Source organism: Hippoglossus hippoglossus, chromosome 13 (assembly GCF_009819705.1).
Source record: "Hippoglossus hippoglossus isolate fHipHip1 chromosome 13, fHipHip1.pri, whole genome shotgun sequence".
NCBI lineage: Eukaryota > Metazoa > Chordata > Actinopteri > Pleuronectiformes > Pleuronectidae > Hippoglossus > Hippoglossus hippoglossus.
In genome coordinates this window covers 18,536,422-18,563,744 of record NC_047163.1, presented here as the reverse complement: position 1 = coordinate 18,563,744, position 27,323 = coordinate 18,536,422, and the positions used below count along the sequence as shown (strand labels likewise).

The window sequence follows — 27,323 nt, the reverse complement described above, 5'->3', positions numbered from 1 at the left end:
CTTCCATCAGGCTATTGTTTTTGGGCCTTGTGGTAACAGAACAAGGAAATCATTTATACTGTCAGTTATCACTCTGAGAGGCAGGTTAACACACTTTCCTGCCAAAGTGAGTCTCCTGCACTCACAGCAGAACTAACGTTTAGGCTGCAAAGCACAAACTACATGTATTTTGTTTCTCGCATTGAATCTTTGCACTAGTGCAATTTATAATTACTACAGGATAATACTGTGTAGTGTTGTGTCTACTGTGTACTGATTATACCTCAACTGTCTAATTATTGTGTCTCTTTTACTGTTCTTTCCCTCTTTATGTGTCTTTCACTGTGCACATGCCTTTTCTGCATATCACTTTCCCTGTAGGATAAAGAAAGTGTACAGAAGCCACACAAGTCAATTAACTCAATCTAGGCTACCAATACTCATGTAAGCGTTCAAATTACACCATGTTACTGAAAGTTGTTTTATCCTTTTTGTTTTTCACATATTTTTGCTTAATTTCGCTTGACAATGAAACAGTGAGAGCAGAATTTGGAGACATTCAGTGACAGAATTGTGTAGAAAATACTTTCTTCTATCTTTAGCACTGGTGCATGTAGAGTCTCAAGGGGTTGTGCCTGACAGACTAAGCTGAGGGTACAGGAATAGTTCTGCGATGTTCTACCTGACAGACTCAGCTGAGGGTAAAGTTAGAGTTTTGTGGTGTGCTACCTGACAGACTCAGCTGAGGGTAGAGGTAGAGGTGTACTACCTGACAGACTTAGCTGAGGGTACAGGTAGAGTTTAGTGGTGTACTACCTGACAGACTCAGCTGAGGGTACAGGTGTGCTACCTGACAGACTTAGCTGAGGGTAGACGTAGAGTTTAGTGGTGTGCTACCTGACAGACTCAGCTGAGGGTAGAGGTAGAGTTTAGTGGTGTGCTATCTGGCAGACTCAGCTGAGGGTACATGTGTGTTGTACAGGTAGATGTGTACTACCTGACAGACTTAGCTGAGGGTACAGGTAGAGTTTAGTGGTGTACTACCTGACAGACTCAGCTGAGGGTACAGGTGTGCTACCTGACAGACTCAGCTGAGGGTAGAGGTAGAGTTTAGTGGTGTAGTACCTGGCAGACTCAACTGAGGGTAGAGGTAGAGTTTACTGGTGTGCTACCTGAAAGACTCAGCTGAGGGCGACAAAAACATTTTTTCCACTATTGTTTATGACGTCTTCATCTGACACGTGACACATCCCGGAAGTTGGTGACGTCGCAGAACAACAAAGATGGCAGGACTAGGAAGCAGCAACTACTGGGAAGGTATGAGAGCGACATTAGACTCATTTTAAACACGACACTCTCTACAACAACACACGGGACACATTTCATGTGGTAAACAGTCTGTAGGTGAGCGCAGCTGCCGCCATGTTATTCCCATACGCCAATGGTTTAAACACGTACGTCGCTACAACGGCCGGCGAAGCTAATGGTAGCTAACTCATCGCCGTGTAAGTTACTGGTTTAATCAGTGTGGCCGCTTGACACCGTGAACCAGCTCGGCACATGTCGAGTTACCGTTACAACTGTTAAAATTATTAGATGTTAATGAACATAAACTGCTTTCTACTGTTTTGTTAAATAAGTGAATTGTTTTATCTCCTTGCTGTAACTCAAGTTAGTGAGACTGTTCGTTATGGTGGAAGAAATTAACACCAGACGATATGACCAAACCATAAATCCATATCGATAAGTATCACGATAAACGTCTCTAGGTTGGTTTTTGCTCTGAGTGAAAGTTGTGGTTTTAGACTCTTATTTTTGAGCAGAGGAAGACAAACTCTAGTCAGCAAAACATTTTACAAATCTTAGGTGAATCAATTATGTGTTATATCTCCTCACTGTGCGAACACAATGCACAAGTTATATAACGATACATATATATTAAACCTTTGTTATGTTGCTATTGATGACAATTATGTTGCAATAACTATTGATATTGTTTTAGTACACAGTCTTCACTTTCTACTTAAGTAGAAAGAATCCTACCACACTATAAAAACCATAATGTGACACGAGGCAGCTTATTACAGTAACCCAGTGAAGAACAGCTAGAAAAACCAACAAAACATAACAAATGTGGACACATATAGTAACTAGAAGTAAAAGAAGCAAAACCAATAACATAAGGAGAATAAAGAAAAAGGAGACATAGTATAAAATACACCATTAATACAACAGAAATGGAATGAAAAAAGTAGGATTGAGTTAATTCTGTTATAACCTGAGAGCAAAATTGATTAAACTTGTTTTGGTAACTTCTGGTCTTTGAGAGGAAGTTTAAATTTAACAAGTCAGCAAAAAGTGGTTGTACCTGAAATTTTCAATGGTAAATAACATATACCCAACATTTTAATTCTATAGGTGACTGCGACTGGAATCATTTCGCACATTGTACATATTGTCAGGTGGTTTTATTTACTGTATAACTATACTGTGTATTTTGCGTATCATTTTTCCTAAATGATGATATACAAAGTAACTAGCAACTACAGAGACAAAATACATGTAGAGGAGAGAAGTACAACATTTTCAACTGAATTGTTGCAGAGATGAAGTGTTAAGTTGCATAAAATATAAATTGAGTAAATGTACATGGTTACTTTCCTCCAGTGAGTGTACATTTTTTTGTGCGTGTGTGTGTTTCAGACCTGCGAAAGCAGGCCCGACAGTTGGAGAATGAACTTGACCTGAAGTTGGTCTCCTTCAGTAAACTGTGCACCAGCTACAGCAGCTCCAGGGACGGACGTCGATCAGACACGTGAGTTAGTCTTCTGTCACACAGTAGAGTTCACAACAGTTTAAGACAAAAGTCTGTTTAGGTTCACAGTCATACAGGGTTTGAGATATTCTAATGTAGTAAGGAAAAGATTTATATAATATTTTTCACACAAATATTATTCCAACATTTAGTTAAGAAATTTAAAGATCATGAAGGGGAAAGGGTTTGGGGATAGTGGTGGAAGTTTGCTATCACAGTTAAGTGTAAAGCAGATAACAATGTTAGTTTCCCACTGTAATGTCAAACCTACTTTGTATGCTATTTGACTGGTGTTGATAATTGTTTATCAACAAGCATTAAACTTTTCATATTAAGTTTTTGTGCTAATCTCCACTTAAGTTTAGGAGTGTATCTAATATTAAGTGAAACAACCCGAATCAGTCATCTTTTTTTATTATTTCAACACATAAAAACTGTACAATGTTTCCTTTTTTAGCATTTTCTAAAAATGTATTCACGCAAATACCTTTTCAAATTATTTTTCTTTCTTTGATTGACTCCTCAAGGTCAGACACCACCCCACTACTGAACAACTCTACCCAGGACAGGATGTTTGACACCATGTCAGTGGAGATCGAACAGCTCCTGGCCAAAGTAAGTAAATTCTCCAGGGCCAGTAGAAAGATGGTAGCAAGAGTAGCACTGGATTTATGTCAAGGTTCTTGTCTTTCAACGAGGCGAAAAGCAAACAGCTGACTCTGCTTCTTTATGTGGGCTAACATTGGAACCAGAATGATTTAATATAATTGAGTTCAACCTAAAACTCTACACCAGTCATTCCCAAAGTGTGTGCCGCGGCCCCCTGGTGGGCCGTGAAGCCACTGCAGGTGGGCCGTGAGAGGTCATCAGAAAATAAATAGATAAAAAAGTTTCAGATTTGTAAGTAAGCGTTGATTACCACCAAACATTTATGATCGATTAAAAAAAAAAAAAAGTAATCATCACAGGTAATGAAACAAAGACAAGAGATTTAAATTCCACGTTGTTCTTATTTTATCTGACCTATGTAGCAGGTGTCATTGTATTTGCTGACCGTCACATTAACACTTGAACGCATCCTTAGCGGGGGAATCATAGGTGAGGGAGAACTTTGTTGTCTGCTGGGTCGAGCAAGATGGAGCTCCACTCCAATTCAAGTGTTTATGTCAGTTTATGGACATGTGTTTTTTTTTGGGGGGTGGGGCTTAAACGCCTTTAGTATATTTGGTTACGCCTCAAATGTGTTTTTCTTCTCCCTGATATTCTTGTTGTGCTCTGTTATACAAGCAGTAAGAATATATTTTTAACAATACGCTATTTGCACTTCATGTTTTTTTACATTGGTTGCTTTGCAAATTGTTTCGCTTAAATGTGGGTGTTATTGGATTTGCACTGCATATGCCTGCGTTCATATACAATTATTTTTGCTATAAAATTAATAATATGTATGATTCTAGTCCTGTGTGTGGATCATATAGTTGTGATTAAAGGTGTGGGTGGGCCGCACACATTTTTCAGTTTTCAAATTGGGCCGCGGCATTCTTAAGTTTGGGAATGGCTGCTCTACACTTTTCCGTTTCTCCTGGAGCAGTTTAAAGGCAAAAGAGTAGAATCTAATGGTTCAGTATAATTTCTTAAGGTAATGATGCAAATAGAAAAGATGTAAGTCAAAAACAAAGACTATGATCTAATAGTGAAATTGTCTAGTTCTGACTCCAAAAGGATACAAACTTTTTGTTCCTGTACCGTGTTAAATAGTTTGAATATTTAACATGAAGGACTTTCCTATGATATAGATATTACATCCTCAATTGTGAAAAATGTTAATATAGCACACACAGTTTTATTTATGTTTTGCACATGCACCATATTGTATTCAAATTCATGTTTTGGTTTGGTTTTTTACCTTGTGTGCTTTTCTGCTGGTTTTTCTGTTATCTTTTCCATCCGTGTGGCTATCCATTCATTCTCCGTCTCTCTGTCAGTTAACTGCAGTGAATGACAAGATGGCGGAGTACACCAATGCCCCGGGAACGTCTTCTCTCAATGCCGCACTCATGCACACGCTTCAGAGACACAGAGACATCCTACAGGTTTGGCCTCAGATTCCTTTCAAATTTGACTATAATCCTTCTATTTACTCGTATGTGTTAAAACTTTACACTTTTTATTTTCTGTAAAACACTGTAAAAAATTCACTGGCGAACACAACTATTTCATGAAACATGGATACTTAACCTTGTTTTGTCCTTTTGGTTTTACCCGACTGTTCCTCTTCTGCACGCTCTTCATTTTCATGTTTGTTTCACTCTCAGGATTACACACAAGAATTCCACAAAACTAAAGGAAACTTTTTGGCCATACGAGAGAGAGAGGACCTGCTCGGCTCCGTCAGGAAAGACATTGAGTAAGTACTCACTCACACCAGCATGTGTTGGTAATATGGAATATGCTGTAAAATGTAGAAAATGTACTGACTAGTAAAAGTACAATAAATTGTTGGTCAGTGCCAACCCAAAGTGTGTTATCTTCTCATGCACATGGTCATTTGGGCAGGATATATGCATTTTCACATCATTTACTTTTGTTTAAAAACACATCACAGGTTGTTGTGTTGTGTACACTCATACATTAGTAAGAAAACAAGTTTGTTCACTGATGAAGTGAGTGATATGTCCTTAAGTCATCCCCAAATTTTTATGAATTAATGAACACACTGGTAAAACAAGACTGAAAGTGAATGGATTTGAATGCAATTTTCTGATCCACCCTGAACCATGAGATATATTTTAACAATGTTTGACAGGGTACCAGTTGGACGTCTGTAGACGGTTCTCAGTTGCCACTAGTCTAGATGACTGAGTTACTTTTACATCAATATTTTCTCTGACAGTTTACATTTTTTACATTTCACTCTATGTTTTTATTATTATTTTTTGAGTAAATCTGTAGTAATTTGAGTAAATTCTTGGCTGTTTGACAGCTTCCCTCCTCAGTTAATTTCTGTAGTGAAGATGTCAGGAGACACTAAAAAGTCCCTTTTACTTGTCATGATTTTATTTCCCCTGTGGCAGCAGAACATGTTACACCAACCTTCGGTTTAAAACTGGACTGACCAAACACAGACAGACTCTCTACAGACAGACTTGAAAACATTAACCAGCCTTGCAACTTTACGGTTACAAATTACCCATAATGCATCACTGTAAAAGACAATAGTTCCACTGGCACTTGTACTTTGCTCAAAAAGAGTATCCATTGTAATGATTAAACACATAATTCTTTGCTTGTGAAATATAAGACAACCTCCATTTTTTTTCTCATTTAGAAAAAATACTGTAATATTGAAGCCAATATAAAATCCTCACTCTCCAGAATATAAGAAAACTGTCAGCATAGTTTTCCGTTTATTCAGTTTAGGCACTACATCTTATGACGGTTGGTAAAAAGCTGTTAGTGGCCGTGGAAGAATAAAAACTAAAGTATTATTCATAGTGCTGCTGTGTTGTAAACCTTATTCCTTAGAGGGACAGTTGAACCTTGACTTCCACTTGGCACACTCTTGAAAAATGTTGGCTATTAAAACTGGAGAAGAGTTATGGCCTTTCTGGCCTTGTGTTGAGAAAGTGTGTCCTCTCCTCAGATGGGCTCAGTTGTGAGTCAGTGTATTGAAATGAGATGGAAGCTCCCCCAGACCATGACTCTTGTCGTTTTTTGTAATGGCTTATTGATCTATAAGACGCAGTGGAGAGTTAACGGTGAGGACTGCAGGATTCCTATTGATCCCCCTCCATCCATCCTTTATGCAAATGGTATGCGGCTGCCTCATGCAGGCACACACGTTCCACAGACCTCACAGTCACTGTATTAGATAATTATTTCTGATTAGACTCACATAATGCAACATTAAAATGGAGCTGAGCCCCTAGTGTGTTTGTTTCATGGTAGCTTGTAAGGCTTGTTTTACTAATTCAATTTTCATCGTTTTTTTACTGGTAAAATTCTATATTAATATGTGGTCATTGATTTAATATGCACATGGAAGATTTTTGGGATATACATGCTGCTCCTTTGCCCACATTGACTAAAGTGCCTCTTTAGATCATTGTCTATTTATTGTAGTACTACTGGTATTATTGTTGCTTTTGTTGTTGTTGCTGTAGCCATCTTGTCCTATATTCTAAAATTGTTACATCCACTGAAAAGATTATTTTTCATCTGTGTTCTTCTGTTCATTTGCTTTTCTTTTTTTAACTGGATGGATCACCCAGAAACTTAGTGGAAGGATGTGGTATAAGTCAGGGTAGAACATAATACATTTTGGTGCAGATGCGGATCTGTTTAATTTAAGATAGTGAGATTTTTTAAACATTTCATGGACATCGATGATAAAAAAACCCAGACATGCTTAGGGGGCTAATGTTTATTCTTGTGTGCAGTTTGGTGCAGATCCAAATACAAATCTGGATCTAGTGCATTAACATGTGGTTTCATAAAGGGACTGTTGGGCCTTGGCGGAGTTATGAACTTTACTGAGTGCCATTCTTGTTATTAGTATAATAGTAAGCAAGATCCCATTAACACCACGTTTAAGGAATGGTCATGTGGTTGTATCAGTATTTATTTATTTGTGCCGGCAACTTCTGTGGCTTGAGGCATTATGTTTTCAGGTTGTCTGTTTTATTAACTAAAAGATGAACTGATTGTAATTTTGTCGTGTAAGGCCGAGGTCACTGTTACCTCACTTTTTTGGCCATAACTGAAGAATTCATAAGCTGATTATGAGAACATTTTATGCAAATGTCAAATGGGATAAAATAACGAATCAATTACATTTTATATGGAAATAGTTAAAGGTCTGATTCCCACATCATAACCTTTTGAATAAACACTAGTCAGAAAAAGAAAAGGAGAATGGACCATATTTCCTACATCTTGACTCATATGCAGAGGCATGAATCTGTAAGGTGGTGAATATAGTTTGTGAAATACATGTATGAGCAAATTAATTTCTTATACCACATATAATTATAAACTTTAAGTTCCTCTATCTTTTAAACCAACTTCTATCAGAACACGACAGACCATTATCTTTTGATAATTCGAATTCAGGCTGCACCCAAGCAAACCCATTTTAACTTTGCAGCTACTCAGTAACATCCCATGAGGTCAGCGCTACATGGAGCAGTTCACTCAATCCTCTCATTAAATAACACTGCTAAGGAGTTTCACTGACCCCTCTAATAGGCTGAGTGCTGATGATTGTAATGCATATAAATGAGCCAGTGTTGTTGACCCTGTGCTCAGCCTAATGATGACTAATGTGCCCGGGGGCTGCTAATAAGAGAAGCATCTGAGCTCACATGTGAGAGAATTACAATGGCTGCCGTTACGGCAAAGTGCAATGCGTCGAGTCATGATTTACTTGAGACGGTTTCTTCTGAAAAGCAATATGCACCCAAATCTCCCCTTTTCACCTTCTTCTGCGGGGGCATGAGGAAAGATGAGAATTTGAAAACACATGAAAGCCACATGAAATGTTAGATCGTTATCATCATTTTCTTATTGTTATTGCTGTTATGCAACTCATTAGAAAGAAATAGGTATCACTAACACAGTTTTTTTCTTGCGATTGAGAAAATCAATGTGTTAAATCTTCTTATTTTACTCTGCACATTACTCATAATTGTAAAAAGTCATCATGAGAAAAATAAAAACTACAAATTTAACTTCCCCAAATCAAAGAAGGAGGGATTCAATATTTAGATTTTTAACTCTGAGACCAGTCAGTTTTTAGCATGAGCAGTGTAGGTTCGGACTTCCATCATAACAGCAGCATAACAATAAAATTCCGTATGCTTGTGTCCATTATAATACACTACAGAATAAATTGTGTTTGAAAAGCAAGCTGTCATGGCCAGTTCAAATATGTGTCGACCTACACCCAGTTTTTAAATCTGCCGTTGATAAAGTGATGTATGTGTCAGCCAGGGCTGAACCTTTTCTCCTTTTCGTCAGGTAGAGGGCAGTAGAGATCTTGGGCATGGAGTAGACGTGGTCAGGAAGCTGTTCATTGTAGATGTTTATGTTTATTAAAGTTGTTTACAATGCACACACCAAAAAATCCTTACCAATTAAAAAAAATAGTGCACATCGTATAATTTGCCTAAATTTGCAATATGCTACAACATTTTATTTTATTGATATCGTGCAAAGAGGGCTCTGTCAACAAAACATATTCATGCACGTATACATTTCTTGTGCCATTAATAACAGTTCTATGGAGCTGAGCTGAGCTCAGACCTATTGCTCCCTCTGCTCATGCTCTCATTTTAAATGTCAGCAACAAAAATGACAGCTAACCTGTGATTTACATTGGTGCCCTTTTAAAAAGCCTTCCTGGAGTGAGGAAGCTGTCACTACAGGCAATTCTAGGCCCACAAAAGCATCAGCCCTGTCGGGGGGGCAGCCATGCAGCCCGGGCTGAAAGCAGCCACTGTGGAGTGTGCTGTGTGTGCACTGAATATAGTATTTCCACTCAGTGGCTCTGAATGGTGCACTGGGGATGAAGTAGGCACATTTGCTCTTGGACCGCTTAGAGTTAACTGGGTGGGGTAGGATGTTCATGGTATATGTGTGTGCAGACTCTTATCTTACACAGGTCCCCCTCCTCCCCTGTTCTCTATCTCGTTCTCTCCCAGCATCAGGGTGGGGCTGTTAAATGACCAGAAACCCAGGAGAGAGCTGGGAGTCAGCTGTTCGTGGATGCTGAGAGCTAGAGTTGCATGAAAGAGCTAAAGAGACTGGGTGGCGTGATGTGTTTACTCTGTGAGTGGTATAACAAGCCATCCATTAACTTTGACTGCTTTGCTAGCAAATCGCTTGTATTCTTTTATAAACCTGGGGTTGTGTGGTGCTGTCAATTTGTGGATAGAATCAGTTGTCTCTTACAAAGATAATGTAATCAATGGTTTATTAACTACACTACACTCCCCCTCTCTCACTCTTACAGATGTGGTGCCCATTTACAAAATGTCATACGGATGCTTGAAACTATTTTTTTAATTATTATTATTGTACTCTGAATAATGGGCAAATTTAATGGTTCTTCGTTTAATCAGTGGTTCTGCTCCTCTGCTCTCCATATTAATTATTTATGGCTGTTTAAATCCTTCAGTTAAAGTGGGTAGTTGGTGAGTTGAAGGGGGGGTTAGGAGGCCGAGTGAGAGTGAGTAACCCAGCTTGTTGAGCTCAGTCCAAGCTCAGTATGGCATTTTTAGCAGGGTGGCAACATGCTGAGCTGTGATTTTTCTTTTTTTTACATTTTCCTTGCTGACACTTAACAGGGGAGAACTGGGCTGTCTTGCTATGGCCCTGCTCAATAACAGGATGACTCTGCCCATCCAGGACGTATTTTTGCAGTTTGCTTATAGGTTCAACATATGTGGTCAGGCAGGTGACTAGAAAGAACCTCTGCTTTGTACTGCTTTCACTATGTTGGCAGCTCCGGCTGTTTATTCCCCTCTTACCACCTCCTCTTGCTCTCAACCAACACACAATGCTTGTGTTGTTTTCTGTTCTGCTCGACAGCAGCCATTCTGGTGCTGTATTTGCTGTGTTAAGTTACTCCTAATGCAAACTGAATATTTCCTGCTGCTGCTGCTTCACATTAAAAGCTTTCCACTGTTGAACCACAGGAGGCTTTTACTGTAAAGCAAGTAAAGGGATTGCTGTCGCATTGGCGCCGTCTGCCATATGATAGAGGCTTCTAGAGGCAGAGCTAATTTCAAATAATTATTGAATAGTTTTTTTACAAGGATAAATCTGAAGGCTGGTGACATTATTTATAGGAGAGGAAAAAATACATTTGGAAACACAAATCTGTTGTCAGTTTTTTAATTTGTGGATCTTATTGGGTCCTTTGAACACTAAATAAAAATAAAGCCATGTGAGAAGCCATGCACATCTCGGAGCCCTCTGAAATGTGACTCTGACGGCACACTGCTTGTGAAAACACCAAAAAGGTTCTTTTTAAAGTAGCATAAAATGGAATTACTCCAGTAAACTCAAAATTATACTCAAGTACAGCTTTTTAGTAAATGTTCTTCAAGGCATTGATATTTTTACATCCACATTAAGAGTTTTTGTGAACAGACATGTCAGAGTTTTGAATCCCTTTCAAAACTACTCAACCCTTTTTTGAGTGTTTGGATGGTATGAACATTCAATAGCACCAGACATATTGTAACACTCAAGTTCAAGGCTGTCAACTGTCAGCTCAAACTGTCAGAACACTAAGACTCTAGTTGAAAGTGTCTGAGCTGTGGCTCTGAAGTCTGGGTCTATGCAATGTTTTTGAACTTGATGACATAACAAGGACTTGCCTCCTCGTCATTGACTGGATGTAGAAAAGTGCTGTTCTCTTGTTTTCCTATGTTGTCACATTCCCCTAAGAGCAAATGTTGTTACATCCCTTTTTTAAAGATCTTTTTTTAAACTTCGACTACAAAGCAGAGAACCTGGTTTAATAAAATGGGGAAAAAAGAACAAGTGAACTTGACAATAAATGCAATGAATTCAGAAAATGACTGAGACTGTAGTGTAAACGTTTGCCGGAGTAGTAAAGCACATACATACAAACAGTTTGTTCAGTAAGATAACAGACATTAAAGTGAAAGATCACCTCAAGGTATTTGTCCTTTCTGTCGGTATGTCTCATCTTTCATAAGGAAATATCCCATTTTTTATAATAATGTATCTGCTTTCGTTTTCCAGGACCTATAAGAGCGGCTCCGGGGTCAACAACAGAAGAACAGAGCTGTTTCTAAAGGAGCACGAACACCTGAGAAAGTAAGACTCCAGTAACTTTCTTTGTCAAGTTTAAGATTTTGAATTTATCAATATTTCAGCTTTATCATTCACATAAGGAAAACAAAGCTGGTAACTGTAGAAACCATTGTTGTTGATGTTTGCTTTTGAAGTTCTCACACTCCTCAGTACTTCTTGTATGCTTTTACTTTCAAACAGATGGGAGACGTTTTTATCATGTTGCATTCATTTATCTAGAGTTTGATGTATAATTCAGCATAGAGAAAATAGAGTTGATTGTATGTGAGTGGTGTCATGGGTAGTTATAACTAAACCCCTTTGTGCTTTGCTTATCAGAAAGTATCAGGAGGGACAGATTTGGGGTGGTGGGGTCTTAAAAAGCACTTTTTTTCTCCTCTGTGACATGACTTTGCTTCTAAAGTGGCAAAAGGTTCTGCTTACTTCTTCGTACTGACACAGTAGGTCAAACCATGATCTGCCAGCAGCATAATTAGTGTCCTTCTATCATTTGGCTGACTCTCAAGCACTGCAGAACAACATGAGGTGGGGAAGTTTGTGAAATCTGTGTGTGTGTGTGAGAAGCACCCCATGTGGAAAGTAAAATTAAATGTCAGCAAGGCAACACCCTTGCACAACGAAAACACCAGAAACTTGAGATTTTAACATTGCAGAGGTTTGAGCATCCCATCTTATAATGTGGACATACCTGGTGGATATAATGTAGTGTGATTGATTCTCTCTGTAGGTAAATGTTTGTTTTCTATTCCAACCTCTCGGAGGAATAATACAAATCTCACAGCACTCATCTCATTTACAAACAGGCTTTACCTTCACTGACATGACTCATGTTTATCTCTGAATTAAGATGCTTTTAGAGGGACTTGTGCACTGTATAGAGCTAACTCAACAACACGAACACCTGAACAATACAAAAATACAATTCAGTCTAATAAAATAACTCTGCAGTCCCAGAGCAATATTTAAGTCTTGTCAGTTCATCTGTGATTCCAAGGGAATAGTTGTACCAAATATAAAGAGTTTTTGAGATATCGTGCCTCTGACCACTAAATGTTACCCACATGGAGGGTAAAAAAAGTAACAAAAGCCATAAAAAAAACCTACATTTTTTTTTTCTTTTTTCTAATTTACAATCAGAGTAAGATTGTTATTCTGCCAGCCCTAATTCAAACTCAGGGTTGTTGCAACAGGGTAGGCAAAGCATGCAGTCGCCTGTGGCCCCAAGCTGTGAGGGGTTCCCTGAGAACAGCTGATCCACAGCAGCGACAATTTTGTGGGAACCTCTGTAAATTCTATGATTGGCTATGGGCAGGAGACTGCCCCCATGCAACCATAGCTTTTTACCAAAACCTTTTTTTAATTTTAGAGGCTTGGTTGAAGAAAGTGTGTGTCATGTTTCATGTGTCATATATTTTCAGTCAGTCAGTTTGGTTTGGTGTAGGGCCGCCCCAGGTCCCTTTCGCCTGAGGCCCCCAAAGTGTCTTGAAAGGCTCCTGTTCAAACTGAACATGAAGTGAGAACATTGTTGCAGGCAGCTGCATCACCAGCTATTAAGCTCTCGTGCCACTCCAGCAGAGTTGATCAGGATATTGATAATGAAATTATATAATTAAAACACAAACCATATTAAAGGGCTTCCCCACAACAATGGCAATGACGGGAGGAGATAGATGGGATTGGAGATAAAGATCAAGTTACGCTTGATTGATCCTATTAGAGCCATAAAACAGGAAAGAGGGCCTGAGAAGTAAAGGGCATGTGTTAGTGGTCAGAGCAGTGGTTTGAAGTCTCACTTGAGGCAGAGCACAGATTCTCGATGAAGATGAGAGATCTGGGCTAAAATGCTCTTTATCATCTTCAGACTGTTATGGGTCTCTGTAAAAACAAGAAGATTTAAGGACATGCATTTTGAATAATGAGACGTACTTTAAGTGAACTTACATCATCTGTTTGTGTCTAGAAAGAGTTTTGTTCTTTTTATTCTAATTAACACTCTGACCATGTTATAGAGAGCTTGTCATTTTGTAGCTCAGCATGCAAATTCACTCTGCATTTTTGAAGAAGAGAAGATCTGCACACTTAATGCTCCTGTCAAAGGATTTATTTGTCAGTGACGTTTCTAGCCCGAAGGATCTTCCTCAGGTGTGTGTGGATTTTCAAATAGTTTGTTTTTTTCTTGATCCAGCACCCACTGAAAGATTTTGTTGTTTTGTTTTTCGGTGGAGAATGTAACGAATGATCAATACACATTTGCATAGAGAGTGTAGAGTGTAGTGTGTGTGTGTGTGTGTGTGTGTGTGTGTGTGGTGTGTGTGTGTGTGTGTGTGTGTGTGTGTGTGTGTGTGTGTGTGTGTGTGTGTGTGTGTGTGTGTGTGTGTGTGTGTGTGTGTGTGTGTGTGTTAGAGTCTATGATATATTGGCAAGTGATGGTACCAGCATTGCCAGGCTGATCAGACCGATAAGACTAATCACTTCCAAACAAACAAACCCCCAAAAAAGACGACGCTGCCAGTTAATCTACAAATGACTGGGGTGGGTGGCCTGTTTGCCAATTTGCTTTCATTCACAGGAGAACCTAATCAGACAGATGCCGGGATTAATTTTTCAAATGCCTACTCTCTTGCTGGTACTGATGAACTTTGTGTGGTCAGAGCTCCCTAAATATTAGATTGGAAAGCTGTCTTGTTAGATATGACGATATACAAGAGTTACAATTAAAAATCAAGGTCTGAATCGAACCATGGATTTGTAGAATCGTTCTATCCCTAATGTAAACTTTTAACTTGACACAGTTTAGCTTTTTGAGCAACTAAGTGTTGTTGATGCTTTTCTCAGTGTGATATCTGTCTCTCTCTACATCCCAGTATCTATTTTTCCATCTCTTTAGGCCATAAAGGTCAGTGTTCATGAATAAACTAGAGGGAGGGAGGGGAAAGTCCATTAAATGTTCATGCTGGACCAGCTCTAATGGCGGTGGCCACCTAGATAAGGACTTCCTGTCAAACAGACACAGTGAAGTGAAGGGAATTTACACTTCACATTGAAATATATTCCCTTGCATTTCATGCTGTGTTGGCTCTATGAAGTGTGTAATTGTCCTTCAGAGGCAACTCCACTTCCTCAGGGCTCTGCATATTCATAAAGTGGAGTCATTGGACAAGAGTTCTTGGACAAGAGAAAATATGCTTCTGTTCCCATCAAGTTGCATGTTTCCATTGTCCTTGTATGCAATTGGGCTCAACAACCAACAGTTGCCAGGTCTGATTATATCCAAGTCTAAACATACTAACATGCTAAACCAAACTTTGGAAGACCTGTTCGGTTTTGTGATGATGAGACTCTGTGTCCAAATTCCTTAGCGGTGCTTGGACCCTATTTGCTTGTAATTTATGTTTACTTTTAGCTATCATGATATAAAAATTCTCCTCTGCATTTGTGTGTTTCTGAAAGTATTGTACATCTATTCTCAGGGCACCTAATGGCCACATATGACCAAATGAAAATAAGCAGTTGCTTTGGAGAAGGTGTTTGTCAGATCCAGTTGATTGTTAAAACAGTTGTTGCCAACCTAAATATTTGAAATGCTGAAATGGCTAAAGTGCTCAAGTGCTGCCTTGAGCTCCCAGACTGACCAAAGCTGAGTTTGGTCTCAGTTTGGAAGGTTTAGCGGTTCAGTTTGAAGTTTACATAATATGAATTTCAGAGTGTTAGGAGCATTTTATATCTGAATAATTTCTCTGCTTCACTCCTGCCAATAAAGAAGAAAAATGTAAGCCACTAAGCCAGACGACAAAGAGGTCTGAACTTTAGAGTACTTTGAGTGGCACAATTTCAGTTGAGTGCATAAACCATGTTCAATGATTAGCTCGTATGTGGCAATCTATAATGATCTATTGAACTGCATTTTCCTGAGAGGACATTATCAAGATTGAGATTGAGACCTTATCATCATCTAGATCCAGTGAAGGAAGGGGCCTTTTTATAATTGACTCCAGTGGGTTTAAAGTGTTTTGCTGTTCATTTATATTCACTTATTGAGCTCTGGGTGCTTGGTGTTTTATCTGCTGAAGGGTCTCCTCTTTGAACAATTCTCATCTGTGAGCAGCAGCAAAATGTTCTATATAACCTTAGTGTTTTGTCCCTGCTGTCCAGTCACATGTATGACAGCCCTAACAGCAGAACTGTCAAAGCCAAACTGGAGGAAGAGCTCCAGGTTTTTGTTCTCCTGTTACTTTTGTGTCTTTTGTTACATGGATGTTGTTGCTATCTGTTGTGTGCTAACTCTGGCTCACAATTGTGATGAGTGTGATCAGGATGAAGGTGGAAGGTTTTCAAATATCTGCTTTTCTTCTTTAAAATGGAACATTTAAAAAAAACATAGCTTCCCAGTTCACTAGTTATTACAGATTTTCTATTCACTGCAGTCCATTATTTGCATCTCTAGGGAAGGTTGGTGAAAAGCAGCTTTACTCTAAAGAAAAGAATATGAATCTCATCTCCTTTTTACTGACACAGTTTGCTGTCTGTAAGGGTTTTCTGCTTGCATGACAAAGTTATTAATGTTTCAGTTTACGTGGTTGATTGCCTCATATTGTTCGTACAGCCAACCTGACAGAGCATTAATCTCAGAGGTTCTTTTTCAGAATACCAATTAAATAGTGTAATAATTGATGAGTCAACAGAAAACAAAGAAGTAATTTGTTACTTTGAGTGCTACTTGCATAACACCAATGCAGGCATTTTGCCACTAGTCGTAGTATTTCTGACAGCAAACAGAAAATGGCCACATGCATGTGAGCATTAAACAGTTGAAAAAGCAAGGAAGCTTGTGGGCAGGGGGGCTTTATCCATCATATTGGGAAAGGCTATTAGCTTGGAGCTTATTAGCAATTTAATGACTGCAGCAAAAACCCCACTAACCAAGGGAAACGGCAGGAACCCACTCGTGCACATATACATGAACGTGACAGTGCTTCTGCTGCGGCTTGATGATTGAGGGAACCAAACATAAATCCTTTCCCCCCATCCCCACCCTGCATGAAAAACCTCCATGAATCAAGGCTCACCTCAGCTCACACCCACTCTTCTTTTCACTCCTCAGCTCATGGTTTACAAGGTGAACAATGTTGGCAGACAGACAGTTAAAGGTTTTGTTTTCTCTTTCGGTCATATGTCAGTCCACCACAGTGTTATTTCATTCTTTGAACATTTAAGACAGTCGTCTGGTTGTCGCTTTTTTCTAATATAGAGATAAAGCCGCTGTTAGGGTGCTGTTAGTTACTATGGGCCTTATAGTTAAATAAACATAAATTGTAGATTTGAAGGATTTTTGATATTACAGTCATTTGTTTTTTTTACTGAGGAAAAGATATATTTATTAGCCTGTTTTTTTTACATCACAATTACCCATTTATATTGTTCTTCGCTGCACCCACTTTCTCCCACAATCCATTTGTACCAAACCTGCCTGCCAGCCCTCATTGTGAATTTTCTGCCAGTTGTCATTTCACCAAATGATTTTATTCCTGCAAACGGTTCAGTTTCTGTGTGACAAAGACAAAAGAGATGCTTTTACAAACGGCCGCCAAATCCCAGTTTGATGCGGAGCAGTGGTCCAAGAACAGTAGGTTGTCCAGTGTCCCTCGCAGTGTCCACAGTCTCAGTCTCGCCACACTCCCATATAATATAAGTAGTGTTCTATTTCTAAAATGTCTCCCATCTTTCCCATAATCCTTTGATAACTATGTTAAATGCTGACTAAAATGAACATTCAACAAATACACACATGGCAGTCACAAAAGTGAAATTCATATAAAAGGGAATGATGAGTTCTGAGATGAGGTCAGATGAAATTTGGACAAATAAACAAAGCCTTTAAAGGTCAGTCCTGTTTGGTCCATCATCAGAGAGAAAGACCTGAACATTACATGTCATTACACTCAAAGTGATTACATCACAACAATGTAGAAAATGTTCTGTCCTCTGAGAGATCAGATGGTTATGATCTTCCGTGTGAATAATCTAGAAAAGATGACCCACAGTCAAATTTGGTGAGAACCCCTTAATGGTGTTGGATGGTTTTGTAGTGTTGTTCTGAATCAAATCTGCTCCTTCAATTTATCTTCTGAGATTATTAGATCTTCCTTGAATTAATCATTTTTGATGAACTAAATCTTAATCTCATACACAGTATCAAAAATACGAATAGAGGGAATTTCCTATAGTGTATACCTCCGCCAAGGTTATTACCCTATCTCGTCATGTAAATTCATTAATTATTTTAATTATCTAGACTGTGGCATCCCATCATACTTGAATATGACACGCCACATTTTTATAATGAACCATTTTTTTTTTTACACTTCCCATGATAACACAATCAGCTAATTGCTGTGAGCTTGTTCAAGCCATCCTCCATCACGTTTTTACCATCCACGCAGACAGTCACACCACATGTTTCAGCTGCAGTTGTGTGCGTACTTGCAAGTGGCATGCAATGCAGTTTTCTCTCATGAGAGAATTTGTCTTACACTTCTGTGTAACTCAGTATCTGTTGCACAAGAGAGCTACCTCTGTGCATATGCACCTCCCCTACCGGCTACCGCCATAGATGCAATTCTCTGGGAAATGCTGCAAAGAAAAATTCCTGGATATGCCCTTTTATTCCTAAATTTTTATAAATCTGTATAAATCTTTGCAGATATAATTTGTTACAGCAGCCGTTATCTCCCTCCATCTTTTTTATTCTTCGCCATACAGTGCACTGCTCTTGCAATGATTCTGGGCTTTGATTTTTCCTTCTGTGTCACATTCACTCTCCTCCATGTTGTTTTGTGTGGCCTTCATGTTGCTTTCCTGTATACATCTGTTGCATGTGGAAAACCATATATCACTATCCAACTGAAGAAAAATATCGCTGTATAAAATGTCAAAAAAAAGAAACAATTGCTAGAGCACAATATGAAACGAAAGATGTTTTTCTATCCTCATATTGTACAGCTTTACTCTGAGGGCTGCCAAGCATCTGTCAGATTAATATAAACTGCTGGCTCAGCTCACATCCTTGCCAACAATGCATGTGCATGTGCAGGGCTTAATTTTATGTTTTCCCCTCGCATAAAAAGAAAACGGCTGCACGGCAGAGAGGAGTCAAACCATTAATCGTGAAGAGACACTCATCCATCTTTATTTACATGTTTAACAAGTTATCTAATAAATGAAGCGAGTGAGAGGCATTGAGAAACCCTCCTCTCCCTTTTGTTGGCTTCATAAGAACGCAATGAGCTGAACAGAAACCACATGTTGGGCATGACAATGAGAATGTGGAACTATGAAATACAATCCCTGCAATTTTGTTTGTTTGGTTTGCTTTTCTCTCTGGAACATTATCCAAATTGATTCTAATTAGCGAATTAACTGCTGAGAGCATTGTTGTTTATGAGCAACCTGAGACGTGTGTGTGTGTGTGTGTGTGTGTGTGTGTGTGTGTGTGTGTGTGTGTGTGTGTGTGTGTGTGTGTGTGTGTGTGTGTGTGTGTGTGTGTGTGTGTGTGTGTGTGTGTGTGTGTGTGTGTGTGTGTGTGTCTTCCAGTATTCACTGTTGGTCAGAACTTCTGACCCAAGCCCATCCCATGCTCAGAAGCAAACATCTGACACTCCCTGTTTAATCGTAATGCAAAAGATTAAGCTCCAGAATCTCAGAGGTGGAATCCTCCTTGGCTTTATTTAGTCTAGACTGACCCATGAGGAGAAGAAAAACTAAACAATTACTCAGAGTCACAGTGTTTCATGCAGAAGCTTCACAAAAACCCAAAATTAATTTGACAAGTAGCACATGCACACAAAGACGAAACCACACTGATGTAATGCTACTGGTTGATATGATTGAGATGCAGAACCAACATTTACTTTTTTTGTCTGTATCAGTTTCCCTCACGTGATCAGAGCGCTGGGCCAGTTAACTCTGTATTGATCACTACCAATCTGAAACTGATATGGACCACTGCCCTCAGGTTGTTTCTTTTCATGTTTTTTTACCACACTGCCTCAGATCAGTAGCTAACCAGCCTCCTTTTCTCTCCTCCCCCTCCTCCTCTCTCTACCTATAGCTCCGACCGACTGATGGATGACACAATAAGGTAAGACCCGCCATGTCCTGCACATATTGCGACAGCCCTTCCTCATTGTCTATTCTACCTGCTGAACTCGTCTCAAAAGCTAACATGGCCTAGATATCTGGATTGTAGGAGTTGACACCTGTAGAAAAATTACCCATTTTATTTCATCCTTCAATAGCCATTATAAATGAATAGGAAGTGCAGGAATTCTCTAAATAAAAAATACAATAACTCTTTTACCCCATTTGTTTCCTGGATAATTCAATCTTAATATTGTGTTATGTGTTGTTCCAGTTTCAGAGAAATGATCTCTTTGCTATGAAAAACTTCCGTAATCCAACTGTGTCCATGAGGCTCAGCCGCCGCTGTTACAGAAATGGCAAACTTGTCAGCTGTAGCACTGCTAATCAAACAAACTGAAAATGATTTTCTGTTCCAGTCAGGACAGTATATCTAACCACAGTCACTGAATTATTTTAGAATGAATTCAGAATCTGAAATATTATCCAACCTTTATATACATCCTATTATCATCAAACATGATATGTCTCTTACTGTCGTCCTCCTCAGGAGTTTTAATTGAGTTTTTATGTGTCTTGTTTTGGACCTTGGAATTTTATCACTTAACTTTTCAATGCTGTAGCTCATTCTTTGAACTGATGATTCAACTACCAGAGTTTCATTCTCATCAGAAGCTTGGAGCTGAGCCAACTGCTGGTCACTTAATTTAATCTGTGTATAAAATGAACAGGACTCGCTCAACCCTGGATGACAGAGTACTTCTTTTCACCTTATTGATGTTGCTTTGACGTTTAACGTCCTTTGTTAGAGTTTGGTTCATCCCTGTGTCCTCCCACCCATTCCCCTTTTCAGTTTTCAGCCCCTGTAAAAACAATGGTACCCTGAGGACTGTCTTGAGCAGCCATCTGATTGGTTGATTTTATCATTAAAATGGAGGACAAGTTTTTTTTTCTCCCCCTTTGTTCCCTTTTCTTTGTTTCCTTAAACTGCTCATTATTCTACAGCCTTCTTTATTTTCTGCAATGTTTTTCTTAATCTTTATGAGACTCTGAAATGTATGTATGAACTCAAGGGAACGTGGTGTAGAATAGTAAAGTTGTTTAGCAAAGATATGGTGCAGAAATGTATATTCTGATATTGAATTATTTTAAATTAGACATGATTCTTCTTGTTCATGAGTTTATTGATAATTCAGAGAGGCGTTAAAGGATGTGTTTAACTTGTTTATTTATTTGTTAACTGTGCTATGTCAATGGGACTAGATACTCTTCATGGTGTGTGATTCCCAGATTATAATTCACAGTAGACAAAAAAGATGCCCATTTTTTTTGTCATTTTTTATTTCATAGGTAGATGATAAATGGAATGATCATGAAAGTCCAAATTATGTTCCATTCATATTAACATGAAAAGCACTGAGCAACTCATCTGATGGCCCTTTCATCTGATGACCACTGTGACAACTCGGACCCTAATCCTCACTTTTCTGTGGTATATACATTTTTAAATTTATCTGTAAAAAGGCCTTAAATGTCTTAAATACATAAAAATACACATGTTACATACGTATGCTTTAAAATAAGTTGTATTTTTAAGAATGTTTTGGAGGCATGCATAGATTATAATGTCTCCGTGTGTTGTGGTTCTGTCACAACAATAGAGATATTAGCTTGTTGTAATAAAGCAACAAAAACAAGTTCAACACTGAAACGATAGCTACACTTGGCTAGAACTACAGCCTGTAGTTAGATAACATGGTGTTTTCGCGGGTTAGGTTACTTCACCTGATATTCAATAATTCTGGGACTGCGATATTCCTTCATATTTTTTTGTACTTGACAAAGGACTCATTTCATACATTAGGGTCATATAGGTCTTTAAAGTTGTAAATTTAACTTCTTGAAACCTTCAGAAACCCTGTAATTTGTGATATTAGATTTAAATATAAATTATAAACTGACTTCACTCAACAGGCTCTTAATAACTTGAGCTTCTTCTCCAGTTTATTTTTAAGCAGCGATCAGTGACTTATCACATGTAACTTCTGTGTGAAGTGAATCTCTATTCTCCAGCTCTGATTCTCATGAGCTGGTTAACACTGAGATAAAGGCTTGTCCAGGTTGCTGGAGTCAGCAGAGTCATTCTTCCTGACTGAGGAGAACATGATCCCCAAAAGACTGATCCAGGCCAAGACTGCGGACTGTCCCCTCAGCAACCCGCAGGAGATGCCATTACCTCACCCGCTCACCCCACCCTCCACACCCTCAAAATTACACACTGCAGATTCTGACATCTACCGAGTCACACATACACACACACAACACACAACTAATGACCCAGAAAACCAGCATGTTACCGATTTGAGGAGCCGTCCCCTATTGATTGGTTTTAATTCTGACATTTTTTCCTAAAAATAGTCTTGAACAGAAAAAACCCACACATCGTCACCGGTCTTTTTTGGGGACTTTTCATAGACTGGTATTTTTATTTCCTGAAAATGTACCCTAAACATACCCACCACTAACCTATAACCCAAATCTGACCAATGACCCCAAAATCAGGGACTTGGCTTTTGCCCCCAATTGGACAAACATTCCCCAGTTAACTTGTCGTTAGTCCAACATATGTTCCTTAAGGTAGCCCATTAAGCACACACTTGGCCTGTTGCTCATCAACTTGATCATGCAGAAGAGTGAACACCCCGAGGTGATTTCATGTACTTGTTTTGATGAGCCTCCTGTGGGGCTCTGTGAGTTTGTCCCATGTCGTTGTCACCCTGTTGTTAAGGTGTTACATAATCCTGTGTGCAGCGAAGAAAACAACTGTTTTATCAACTGTTTGTTGAGCATCACTATTTTGTAGATGTATAGGAAATTATCCAGTGTCCTTACCAAAGATGCAGATTCATGTGTTAACAGATTTTTTGGGTGAATTTGAATTTGTCTTTGTTTAATGCAATTAACATTTCTTTCCAATGCTTGCTTGAAGTAGAACATCAACGTCTGTCACAGTTGCTGGCATGTGGCACGATAGGTGATTAGAAGTAGTTCTAATCTCAGTATGCATCTTGGCAACAGTTATTTCAAGAAATAAATCTAAAGAAACTGTATCGAGCTGTTGTTTATATTATGTGTTTAACGTAAAATTATTGTTATCACCTCATATATCTTAAATCATGATCTAAAACCAGTGAATGCCTGAACCTAAAGATGTTCTAGATAGATGCATGTAGATCAGATAGATGTGGAATGGCTGTTGGATTGAATTTCCCTCAAGTCAAATACTCTCGTAGTGACAGGCTCAAAAGTGGGCTCGATAACTCCTATTGATTATTTCGTGTAACAGATACCACAGAGCCTTAAACCTTTCCTGCCAACTGCCCAACTGAACTTTCCTGCTCTGAAAGTTGCTGAGGCCCCAGTTAGAGATGAAGGTTCAATCACAGCAATTCTATACCTGTTCAATCGTTTCACACACACATTGTAGACCCCCACATAAAGCTGCAGGAGAACCTGATGATGATTTCCCCTACTTATAGCATGTAGTCTTTCAGTATCGATCTTAATCAGTACAGGAGGATTTTAAGGTCACAAACTTCCTTAATTCACATCATAAAAAGTAAAGTTTGTAACTTTGTAAGTGTTAATACGGCAGTACAGATTTCTGCCATTCACCCGTTCACACACATATTCACATAGTATATCTATGTGCAGCACTTTCTCTATCACACATCAAACACTTTGGGCTCAGTATCTTGCCCGAGGACACTATAGGCCAAGGTGTTAAATTATGACACATTTTCATCGTACAAGTGATTAGGTTTCATTCTTGTTATTCCGGTGCCAAACAATGACATTTTCTGGGCCTCATTGGTTTTTTTCGTCATGTGACAGGAATTTGTCTTCAAATGAATTTACCATATATGGATAAATCAAACATCCATTCAGGTTTCGACACCTTTCAAAGATGATGAAGAGAAAAGGGAAACAAGTGTCATAGCAAAGGGTCTGAAATTAATTCTAAAGTCAATGTGATTTTTCAGTTTGCCTAAACAACTGTATTTCTGTTTTCTCTGTAATCATGGGGTATTTAATTTAAATTGATGAGGGGAAATGATGTTCTTTTGTTTTAGCATAAGGCTGCAACATATCCAAATGAATATTGTCCAAAAGAACTGTATATTTGAAGTGATTCTGTCTCCTCAGTGACAGTTTAACACTTCAAACATCACCACCTCTGACCCTTTGAACTGATGCTCATTTCTCCTGAAACATCCCCTGATATAATTGAATTTCCATTAAGTTGTTGGCTCATTTGCAGCCAAAGCTAATCCACAGTCATATTGACAGCAACCGCATGTGGGATTGTCACCTCATCTCGTTTCACTCTGCCTTTTTAGTATTGCCATGGCGACCAAGGAGAACATGACCTCCCAAAGGGGATTCCTGAAATCCATACAGAGCAGGGTCAACACATTGGCCAGTATCCTTTATGATGCTTCGAGTGTGTGCATGTTATGGGGAACCAACCGGAAGATAGCATGCAACAGATCGAGATCAATATGAAACCATAGACTGTTTATAAAGATGTCTTCACTTTCTCCTACTACCCAGAAATGAAAAAAAAACAATATGAGTGCTGCCATCTTGTGCTGATGACATCATTTGGAGCCAGAGACGGGATGGAAGGATGGAATTGTGGTATCAAGGTCTCGCCGATACACGAACGTGACCAATTGCATGTCGGTCTCAGCTGACAATCATGACTTTTCACCCCGTTTTTATAGCATCAAATAACTAATTCAAACCAAACCGACAGGAAAAATGTGCATTTGAACAAACATCAAATCACGGACAGAAATTATATTCAGGTTCAGGTCAGATTTGGTCACATTAGCTGGGTTAAATACTTAATTTTTTAAACTGCAATGACCTTTGGTTGGGTTCATTTTTTTGGGGAGCTGTCATGTCTTCCATCTTTATAAACAGTTTATGATGAAAAGCATTCTTTGTTCTAAGATGTCGTGCTACTCTTGTTTAACAAATCAGTGTCAACTTTGTAAAAGCATCTTTGTTCTGTGTATTCTAATTCCAAATTCATATTTATAAATTCCGGTATAAACATTTCAAGATCTTCCTTAACTTTTGATTCCCAGACCGTTTCCCCACCATTAACAACCTCATCCAGCGAATCAACCTGCGGAAGAGACGGGACTCTCTCATCCTCGGCTCAGTGATCGGCATCTGCACCATTCTCCTTCTCCTCTACGCTTTTCACTGAAAGCCGGGCCCAGTGAAATCTTTGAGGGAGCAGGACTGATAAGCTGTTTATAGCGTGGGACCCTCAGGAGACTGAGCTTGGTGACAGGAGGAGCCCTAAAGGCCCCTGAGCAGAAAGACACTCTAGGTCCAGTTTCGGGACAGATTTGACCAGCATGAACTACTGAACTTGTATTTAGCAGTGGGACAGATGTGGGGGCTGGTGGTTGGGATGCTCTTCTGCCAACAAGGGAACGGAGACCAAAAGTACAGATTAGACTAGTTTATGAAGAATTGTATTGATAAGTCACTTGGAGAAAGAGTCTGTGGCGTTGAAAGCGTGAAGACACTGCGTGTGATGCATAATTATTTTTCACCGGTGAAAGGATTTTTAGTTTATCAGTACTTTTAATTGATGGAGTGGGATTGATAGTTCATTGTGGACTGTAAAATGTGAATTAATAAATTATTCATATCATTATGTGCAAAACAGTGTGACACTAATACATACAAATCATAAAAATGTTTTAATATATAATGTGAAATTGAGCCTCATTTCTGAGTCAGATAAACTGAGGATAGCACAGCAGGTCTCTTAAAAATTAACATCTACTACATTTTATATTTGAAAGACATTCTGAAGCCATATTCTGTTTATTTATTATTATTATCATAGAAGACAGGGTTAAACTCTAGGTTCAAATCTGACTTTGTTGGTGTGGTGTAGAAATGTGAAATCCAGGCAGCTGTGTGAGAACCATCAGTGTTTTTGTCTCACAGCCTCAGCTTGTGACTCGGCCGGAATGCAAACAAAACAGTGTTTACACTTTAAATGACTGAAGAGGATAAATTTGGTCTCTTGTCCTCATTCCCTCTGTTTGATGCTTTGCTCACAAAGGAAACGACTTAATTCATCTGACATTCTTAAAGGAATGAAAAAAAAATCTTGTTCTGTTTTACAGCACTTTCAGTTTCCCAGAATATCTCACTTGCTTCAGGAGGAGACCCCTGTGTGTGCTGATGACTAAATGTGGTTCAGACATGTTAGTAGACAGCAGAGGTGCTGGTACATTCAGCTCCTGAATATTTCAGCTGCTCAAACTGAACAGCACCCAAGCAGAACTAAGCACCAGGTCCTCTCACTTAGAAAGGTCGAGCTACAGTTACGTAGAGTCGAGTCTTTTTTCTGAGACAGAAGACGGTCTGGTGCTCTGTGTCTGTGAAGAAAAACAGACAGCTATTTTAAGCAATGTTTTTAAAGTAAAGAGCAGGGATGATGTCTGATGAAAGCTTCCATCACTTCTCCAAGAAATATCCGATAAATGTTGTACACTGTCCCAATTGAGGGGCCACCTCCTTCGAAGGACACGTTCTATGCTGCCCACGAAGGAGGCGGTCTTTGTGGGCCGCGTACACTGCAAAGGCCGAACCCAAATGAGACAGTCGGGTCTACAGAGGATTTCCGTGATCGACGTCACCAGCGTGTCCTGCCCTTAATGTTGTTACCTAGGAACAAAAATACAGTTGGACACGATGTGAAAGTTTTAATGCCCCTTGTTTTGTTTGTTTTTTAACGTGTATCGTAGCTGTTCGGTTGATTTTAAGCCTGATACTCAAGCATTCGTACGTCTCCTTGCTTGCCAGCACCATTACGTCTTTGTAAAACAGTTCATAACCAAAGCGCAATGAATCATGGGATAGTTTGGTCTGGGACGGATCCACTCGTGGCACAGTAGGTCTTCAAATACAGCCTCCGGAGGGTTCAGCCCATGAATGGACACCAGGTTATAGCCCCAGGTTACAGCAACGAAGCCCACTTTGTTGGCAATATAGTCTACAACTTGGAAGATGCTCTTTATACAGGAAACCCAGACAGGCATTACCTTTAATGGTTTGTACTGAGGCTTCCTTACACAGCCATGTCGTGTTGTCAGAGCTGCATCAGGCCACTACACTCTGCAGTGTGTGGAGGGAGGGGGCTGGAAAAGTAGAGAATCTGCCATGAATTCCTGTGGCGGCCATGATGAACGGTGTGTCTGCTCAGAGGCACAATTGTGTATCAGCACCTCCTGTATCAGCTATGTGCTGGGTTTAGATAATTATGAAAGCAACAGCTCTACATAATAGTGAAATCCACTGCAACAGTAGTTAAGACTGCGGCCTTAACGTGGAGCAAAATCAGTCCCTTTCATTAAGTCTTAGTAAGAGAAGTTAAATCCACAAATGTAACTGTAGAATCACATGTTACAGCCCTTTTTGTGTCCATTTCCTCAATATGTGTAAGGTA

General features: G+C 39.1%; 1 protein-coding gene and 1 long non-coding RNA gene across 2 annotated transcripts; both read left to right on the top strand.

Moving 5' to 3' along the window:
- Positions 1 to 1,196: 1,196 nt before the first annotated feature.
- On the top strand, positions 1,197 to 25,582 carry gosr1 (golgi SNAP receptor complex member 1). The gene is made up of 9 exons (XM_034605333.1): positions 1,197 to 1,296; positions 2,683 to 2,794; positions 3,322 to 3,409; positions 4,780 to 4,887; positions 5,110 to 5,201; positions 11,570 to 11,644; positions 19,749 to 19,778; positions 24,178 to 24,260; positions 24,934 to 25,582. Exons 1-9 carry the CDS (start codon positions 1,263 to 1,265, stop codon positions 25,056 to 25,058), a joined length of 747 nt encoding a protein of 248 aa, XP_034461224.1. The 5' UTR covers positions 1,197 to 1,262; the 3' UTR covers positions 25,059 to 25,582.
- LOC117773435 lies at positions 19,856 to 20,721 on the top strand. Its single transcript, XR_004615917.1, has 2 exons — positions 19,856 to 19,898; positions 20,331 to 20,721. It is a non-coding gene; the product is annotated as an uncharacterized LOC117773435 (long non-coding RNA).
- Positions 25,583 to 27,323: the final 1,741 nt, after the last annotated feature.